At 56.0% G+C, this 8,096-nt stretch overlaps 2 protein-coding genes and 1 non-coding gene across 3 annotated transcripts; all 3 read right to left on the bottom strand.

Moving 5' to 3' along the window:
* Positions 1–534: 534 nt before the first annotated feature.
* Positions 535–608, bottom strand: GUITHDRAFT_t84. Its single transcript has one exon. It is a non-coding gene; the product is annotated as a tRNA-Thr (tRNA).
* Positions 609–1,430: 822 nt separating this feature from the next.
* Positions 1,431–2,666, bottom strand: GUITHDRAFT_114042 (hypothetical protein; the record flags this gene model as incomplete). The annotated part of the gene is made up of 1 exon (XM_005826715.1): positions 1,431–2,666. The coding sequence occupies one exon, from the start codon at positions 2,664–2,666 to the stop codon at positions 1,431–1,433; it is 1,236 nt and encodes a 411-aa protein (XP_005826772.1).
* A 3,082-nt stretch (positions 2,667–5,748) lies between these two features.
* GUITHDRAFT_114043 (hypothetical protein) lies at positions 5,749–7,990 on the bottom strand (the record flags this gene model as incomplete). Its single annotated transcript, XM_005826716.1, has 12 exons — positions 5,749–6,010; positions 6,057–6,111; positions 6,231–6,372; positions 6,434–6,530; positions 6,684–6,853; positions 6,941–6,992; positions 7,038–7,096; positions 7,141–7,239; positions 7,340–7,385; positions 7,440–7,478; positions 7,524–7,603; positions 7,946–7,990. 12 exons carry the CDS (start codon positions 7,988–7,990, stop codon positions 5,749–5,751), a joined length of 1,146 nt encoding a protein of 381 aa, XP_005826773.1.
* Between the last annotated feature and the right edge of the window lie 106 nt (positions 7,991–8,096).

Raw genomic sequence — 8,096 nt, forward strand, 5'->3', positions numbered from 1 at the left:
TGAGTGAGTGAGTGAGTGAGTGAGTGAGTGAGTGAGTGAGTGAGTGAGTGAGTGAGTGAGTGAGTGAGTGAGGGAGGGAGGGCAGCAGTTTCACCTCTCGATGAAGGAAGAAGGGATTTTCTCTGCTACTTCGTGAGCAACAGCGCGCGTGTTCACCTCTCATACCTGACGTCACCCCGGAGAGAGTCATTCGGAACGGCGTGCAAGATTTTCGCTTCGAGCATGAGAGAAGAAGAGAGCAGCGCTGGTGGCAGCTCGCTATTCTAGAGGAGTGAGAGGGGGAAACATCTGAAGCCAGTGTAAGGAAGAAAAGAGGTATCATGAAGCTTCACATGGTGAGAGGAAGCCATGAGAGCGATGGAGGAGAGAGAAGCTGAAGAGAAGGAGAGAAAAAGTCCTCATCTACGAGGAGAGTTGTCAGAATATCATCAATCCAAGAAACTCTCCTCCTCCTCCTCCTCCTCCTCCTCCTCCTCCTCCTCCTCCTAATGTTCTTGGCATAGTAAAAAGGTGACGGGGATAAAACAGTGCTTGTGCCTCTAGCGGGGCTCGAACACGCGACCTCACGCTTACTAAGCGTGCGCTCTGACCAACTGAGCTATAGAGGCTTGCAATGGTGCCAGCGACTATTGCTCAAGTAACGGCCAGGCCCCCACGTCGGAGTCCGAGTCCGACGGGCCGGCCAGGCCCGCCCGGCCCGGCCGACTCTACTCTCCGAGGCCCGCCCGGCCGACTCTACCGTAGTACTCTCCGAGGCCCGGGCCCTCAGTCCGACAGTGACTGACTCGTACTTAAGAAGTCACTGACTCTACTCGAGCTGATCATGCCAGTGGAATCGGACCGAGTCGGCCGGGCGCCCGGCCAGCGGCCTGCTAGCATCGAGCCTGAAACTATTTTCCGACAACTTGTGTTAGGTTACTGAGCCTCGTAACGTTTACAAGTTGCACCGTCTATGGAACAGCCTGGCAAATACAGTCCCAAAAGTTTGATACAAAGAAGAATCATGGCAACCAACCAATCGACGGCACCGTCACGACCCGTCTAGCCTAGTATGCCCAACCCTAAATCCATTCCCAAACCTCTATCAGCATGCCTCAGGCGCGTACCGTACACTATGCAATGTGTTTTACTGTTGTTGACAATGACGTATTGTATCTGAACTGGAGGAGAGGATGACACAGATTTGTGACCAGGCAACGCTAAGCCTATATCTAGCCTAGTAGCATCGAGACACCTGTCCTCCTCGTCTCTGTTCGTCGCAATGTAGTAATCCTGTACTTGTCTGTACTGTACAACAATACATGGAACTGAATATCATGCTGTTCTATCTTCGACTTGTGTTAGCGGCCGCCGACTCACGGTGGCATCACAGTGCTAACAGGGCCGGTGACTTGGAGCCTGAGTGATTGCCACTGACAACTGTTAGTTCATTAGTCCCTGAAGCTCAAAGAAATTTCCGCTAGCGAGTCTCCTCGCAGACGTAGGGCCTCTGCCCTGGAGAAGCTCTTCTTCGCCTTCATGCGCAGGCAGTCGTCCACCACAGCCAGAAACTTTGGGCTGCAAGTCTCGTCCGCGTGAGACAGGCGGGAAGGAGAGGCGTTGGCGGATCTCCGGGTAGGAGGAGCCGCGAGGCCTCGCAGCTTCTTCTTCATGTCGATCACCAGCACGGCAGGCACAACGTCCGATGCTGTGTTGACGCTGCTGGACATGTGCACCTTCTGCTCCTCCTGGCGAGTTTCAGCTGGACCCTGCTTTTCTTTCGCTGCCGCTTGCTCGCGAGGCGTTCGAGCCTCAGTGCGTGAGATTGTCCCCCTGGTCCTTCCCTTGTCGAGCTGGTGCCGCATGAACTTGTTGAACACATGCGCGTTGAAGGAAGGGATTGCTCGCGTAGGACTGGAGGGACGAGCGCTGCTGCCCCTCTCTCGCTTCCACTGCATGAACTCCTCCTCCTCCTCGCGCGAGAGGTACGAGAGCTGGTGTTGGCTCGTGTCTGGTGGGACAGTCTCCGTCTCTTGTGAAGTGGATGAGGGGCGATGCTTCCGTCTAGACCTCCCTCTCTGCCTCTCCCTGTCATGCCGCGGGTCCTCCTTCTTGGAGTGCTGCCTCAATCCTTGCGGCCGAAGGTGAGTGATAGAGCCGGGGTAAACCACAACGTCGCTGCCAAAGCCGCGGAGCTGCAGAGGCAAATGAAAAGCTTCGGGCATGTCAACATCCTTGTCTGCCTCCTCCACCATGTTGGCGTCCACGTCATCTTCATCTTCATGGATCCCATTCGGAGCCCCGTTGCCTCGATCCACGCTGTCGTCACAGAACTCAACTCCAGCCAACGTCAACTCATCCTCCAACTTGGCTTCTCTTGTTCGCTCTGGAAGGAACCTGGTGAATCTCTGCTCCTGTCGTTCTACCAGCGAGGATTCAGAAGCCCCTTCGTCTACCTCCATGTCTGTCTTCTCCTCCTTCTCCTTCTCCTTCTCGACACCCGACATGCCCTCCTCGGATAAGCTACTCCACTCCTCTTGCGTCTCTTTCTCTACGCGGATCCCTGGAGCTTCGCTCTTGTTCCCCAGCCTCTTCCTCCGGCATTGCACCAGGCCGAATCGCTGCACCACCAGCACCACCATCGCCATCGCCCCCACCACCACCACCACCGCCCACACCGAGTTCATCCCCCGCACCTCGCCATCCCGCCCCTATCCCTTATGGTGATGGAGGAGAGGAGGAGAGGAGGAGAGGAGGAGAGGAGGAGAGGAGGAGAGGAGGAGAGGAGGAGAGGAGGAGAGGAGGAGAGGAGGAGAGGAGGAGAGGAGGGGGAGAGGGGGAGAGGAGGAGAGGAGGAGAGGAGGAGAGGAGGAGAGGAGGAGAGGAGGAGAGGAGGAGAGGAGGAGAGGGGGAGAGGAGGAGAGGAGGAGAGGGGAGAGGAGGAGAGGAGGAGAGGAGGAAGAGAGGAGAGGAGATGAGATGCGAAGAGGCAAAGCGGCAGAACCATGAGAGCTGAGGCACACACGACGAAGACACGAGTCAGAGCAGGACAGGACAGGGCTGGTCAAGACGATACAAGAAGAATAAGGTGAAAGACAGACTGGTAGAGCTCGGGCTTGACAAGTGATGCCGAGGAGGGAATCTCAGCGACACCGAAGATAAGGGCATGGACCTGAGAGCCTTAGCCTTTCTCTCTAGCTTCAGCTGCATGCCTGCACGCCAAACGCTGGACGTTGATCCTATGAAGGAATGTGACTGGGATTCAAGAACAAGACGACGACGGAGATGATGATGATGATGATGATGATGATGATGATGATGATGATGATGATGATGATGATGATGATGATGATGATGATGATGATGATGATGATGATGATGATGATGATGATGATGATGATGATGATGATGATGATGATGATGATGATGATGGTGGTGGTGGTGGTGGTGGTGGTGGTGGTGGTGGTGGTGGTGGTGGTGGTGATGGTGGTGGTGGTGCTGCTGCTGCTGCTGCTGGTGATGATGATGATGATGAATATGATGCTGATAGAGATCATGCTGATTGACGGTACTGATTGGGATGGGTTTTACCCTCGTGTGGTGAAGGAGGCGCTGAAGGTGATTGCAATGGGAAAGAAATCTAAGCACCGAAAAGAGGATGAAGATGAACAACAGTTTAATGAGCTCAATACCTAGCTCACTGGCAGATACGAGCCTGATGTTCAACATCCTCAGTCTCACAGATTCCTCGGCAGGCAGGAGTAGCAAGCAACACGTTGGTGATCTAAATGAAATGCTTTCACTCTCATCAGAGATCACAACGCTTCTTTCATCGTCGTGATTCTCCTACGATGATTCAAACTGTTTCATGTTCTGCCCGACAACTAGCTCACTAGGCTTAGTCCCTACCCTACCCCTAAGATCATACCAAAATGGGTCGACAAGGGGGTAGGGTGTGTGCGATATGGCCGGGGTGGCGGGGGTGGTGATGGCGGAGCTGCCGCTGGGGCTGGTGGGCGCGGGCATGGGGATATGCGGCTGCCTCCTGCTCATCCATGCTCGTCGCTTGCGCTCGCTGACCTTGGCGCTCGCTCGCGCTCCTCTGCTGGCCCTCCCTGAGGCTCTCAAAATTCTCAGAGCTGCTTGGCCACAACCCACGCCAGGGCTGCTGATGCTGAGGGGGAGAGTGGCAGGAGGAAGAAGCCTGGGAGGTCTGGGGGATGATGCCGTGCTGGCATGGAGGACAGTGAGGACGATCGGGCAAGCGATGGGAGGATGGTTAGGAGATGGTGTGATCGAAGAAGTAGAGGGAGGGGAGTGGTTGCCTTTGGAGCTTGAAGGCGGCGGCGAGAGAGCTCGAGTGATGGTGGACGAGAACCTCAGGATAGGAGGAAGGTCGGCAGCCTCACGCCTGTCTGTCGAAGAAGCTGAGAGAGGATGGGCGGTGCGCTTGGAGACTCTCAAAACTCTACCACTTAGATGTCAAGTCTCAGCCATAGGCAAGTCACGCTTTCTCTGCTGCTGTTACTTCCTGGCATGCGAGCTGACGATCAGTGCAGGAGAGCTCATGTTGACTCCTCCTGCTCTCCTCTCCTTCCTCCCTCGCTCTCTCATTCCCGCCTGGCTCTGCCATGCGACACTGCAGCCTTATGAGTCGGGGGAGTTGGCGGAGCCGTTGCTGATGGTGAGCGAGCGACACCCCTGCGAGATAGTCGAGCAGCTTCAGGTGACTCCTGCCTCCTCCTCCTGCTCCTCCTCCTTCTTCACTCACGCATGTGCAGGAGGAGGCGTCCACCTTCAACCGTCTCGGTACTGTGCTCGTGAGCGTTGGCAGCTTCCTCCTCCTCGTCGCTGTTCACCAGCATGTTCGAGTGTACTTGAACAACATGCGAGATCGCACGATGCGGCGGCAGCTGATCGAGCAGGCAGGCGAGGAAGGAGGCGACACATGCTTGACTGCAAGTTGCTGCAGGCGAGAGGAAGCAGCGGAAGAGAACAAGAGCGAGGTCGTCTTGCCATTCATGGCCTCACTGATCAGTCCAACAGCTCTAATGTGATTCATCCCTTCCCCACTCTTCTCTTCTTCTCGCCTTGGCTTCTTTCCTCTTTCCGCCCCGTGCCTCTCTCATTGCTCTTCTGCTTTCTCATCCTGTCTTGCATTCCAGCAGGATTGCGACGACTGGGAGCAGGTCTGCATTGTCTGCTGTCAGGTTCGCCTGCTCATGTGCGTACGGGGGGGTTTGAAAGTTGATCGCAGGCGGCGAGGGACGCAGTATTCCTTCCCTGTGCCCACCAGGTACACGAGGAGGAGGGGAGGAGAAGCTCACAGCCGGCAGGTCTTGTGCTACCGCTGCTCTTCCGCCCTCTCCCGCGGCTCTTGTCCAGTCTGCCGGCAAAACTTTTCCAGCATCCTAAGAGTGAATCTCAGCTGAGCCTCGGAGGAGGAGAGCTCGCCTATCAGCAGGCGTCGCTGCTAGAGTCCTCGCCCCACCTCCACTTCCTGCTAGCTCGTCGTTCCTCTCTCTCGTCCTCTCCTTCACCACGACTGGCTGCTGTCGCATGTTCATCTGGTGATAGCGAGTCACGAGTAAGGATGAAGAGAAGAAGACGATAAGGGGGAAGGGAGACGGTGAGGAAGGAGGAGGAGTGAGCGAGGGAGGAAACCTCTCAGTCTCAACAGCACGCCGATCGCATTGGCACGCAGCTCTTCCAGCTCTCCTGCAGCTCAGATGTTCAGCTGGGCAGCTGCAGGAGGCGAGCTCACCATGCTCATGGTAAATCAGACGTCCCCCCCCGTCGAGGCATCGGCCTCCCAGGTCGAGGAGGCCGGCGAGCCGATGCCGCAGCTGCCCGTGACGGTACAGGAGGATCGTCGGGAGCTCCGTCATCTAGCAGGCACGGTGTCAGCAGCGGCTCCTCCTTGCCGGGCGTTGCCTTGTGGAGGTCGGGGAGGGCCTGGAGGAAGTGAAGCTTGACGAACTTGGCGGACGGGAGGGAAGCAGCGAGCTCGTTGAAGATGTCTTGGAGGAATCTGCCAGGATGAGGATGAGAACTACTCTTCCCCTCTCTGCCATCACATGCAGTCCTCGCGTCCATCATCGTACAAGAGCACGTAGACCCAGACGTCGCGACCTGAGGCGATCTCAGGAAACAAGCCGAGACAAGTCTAGGAGGAGCAGGAGCAGGAGCAGGAGGATGAGGGGGAGGAGGAGGAGGGGGAGGAGGAGGAGGGAATGTTAAAGGCTCTTTACCTTCGTTGAGAACTTCTCGGTTGAAGGACATAGCAGAGATGTGAAGAAGCGAACCGAACTCCTTCCTCCTTCGCTCCTTCTTCTGCTTCCTGATCTTCTGCTTCCTGATCTTGCGGAGGATGGCTTCTTCCTCCTGCCGCTGCTGTCAAGCCGAGCTAGCGGAGGACATTCGACCTCGTCACATTCGCTCGAGTGGACTAGACCATCCTGCGCCTGCTCCTGGCGTGAGTAGAGGAGATGAGAACAAGCGATATGACGTCTTGCGCCCATCGAGCGAAGAGCTCTTGCTTGCGTTGGATCCTGTGCAAAAATGAGAAGAGGAGCAGAGAATGCAAACAGAGGTGGGGAGGGGAGCAGGTGGAGGAGAGGAGAAAGCGAGGAGAGTAAGTGTCAAGGTGGATGGACATGAAGAGGAGATGCCTGTTGTTTGCAATCTTTGCGAAGACATCATACTTGGCAGCACTTTGATCTTTCTGGAACTTGGTCAAGTTCGGGCAACGACGAGGAGGAGGAATGGGAAAGAGGAGAGAGGATACTGTTTTCATGAGCTCATAGATTTGATCTCTTGTATCCGAGAAGCTCGGCACGTTATGACCGCATCCCGCATCCATAAGACTTTGCATCTAATCAAGGCTTAGCGAATCGCTTTGTCCCTTCCTCCGCCTCCAATCCTCTTCCTCCTGTCCCTCGCCTCCTCCCTCCTCCCTCACCTTATCGCAGATCTGTTGCCACAGCCTCTCTTTGTGCTTGTGATGGTCCGCGCTGACCACACGCTTATCTGACCACCATCGCCTCCTCCTCTCTCACCGATACGAGTCCAGCAGGTCGACGTAGCTGGGTATCGCAGCTTTCTCCCACCATTTCCCCTGGCGGGCGGGTGAGGGAGGAGGCAGCAGGAGGCGGTAGTTACATCCTGCTGTGCTCGGAACTTGGTCTGCATGTGCTTGTACCAGTCGGGGAGGTCTGGCTCCTCCCCTCGTAGCTGCTTGTGCTCCAGGTCTGACTCCGTCTGCAGTGTGCCGGGATGAGAAGGAGGCAGGAGAAAGAGGAGAAATGGGGAGAAGGAGGAGGAGGAGTTGAGAAAGGCATCGAGGATCACTGAGAGATACCGAGGAGTCGAAGAAGCGGCATCGATATTCCGTCTTCATCATCTTCCTACCGCACATTCCCGTCCTCAATCGCCGTGAGCAGCAACGACTCTCGACTCACTTCTGCACGAAGCCCGGGTCGTCGTTGGGCTCCGACAGCCTGCCATGCACTTTGACTGCAATCCTCCTCTCAGCCTCTCCTCACCATTCGTCGCCTGTCACCACCCCGATCCCGTTGAATGCTCCAATGCCCTCAGCGCAGCTCACATGCACTGGAGCTGCAATCTGCCTGGCATTCAACGCCCCTTCCCCTGCCCCTGTCCCTGCCCCTGTCCCTGCCTCTCTCTGCCACTCCTCCTGCTGCTGGTGCTTTTGCTGCTTCTCGGTCGGTCAACCTCTGCGATGACCCTCCTGACAAGCAAACATCCTGCTCTGCTGGTGTGATGCCTCATGCCATGATCGTCTCAATGCTCGATCACTTGCGTCTGTGCCTCTTCGGCGACCTCAAGCCTCTCAGTCCTCGTCTTTCTATCTCCTCTACCAACTTGTCTCCCTTGTCTCCTTTTTTCATCTTCTCTTCTCTTCTCTTCTCTTCCCACAGCTGCTCATTCTCGCGCCTCCTCCTACCGTCATCGCCATCGCCATCGCCATCGCCATCGCCAAGAACCCCATGGCATGTCGGCACTGGACAATACAAGAAAACTCGGGGCAGTGATTTTGAACTAGTGAATCACAGTGATAAAGTTTTACTGTCCATGTTGATGGAGGGTACTTTTGT

This window comes from Guillardia theta, assembly GCF_000315625.1.
Source record: "Guillardia theta CCMP2712 unplaced genomic scaffold GUITHscaffold_72, whole genome shotgun sequence".
Lineage (NCBI taxonomy): Eukaryota > Cryptophyceae > Pyrenomonadales > Geminigeraceae > Guillardia > Guillardia theta.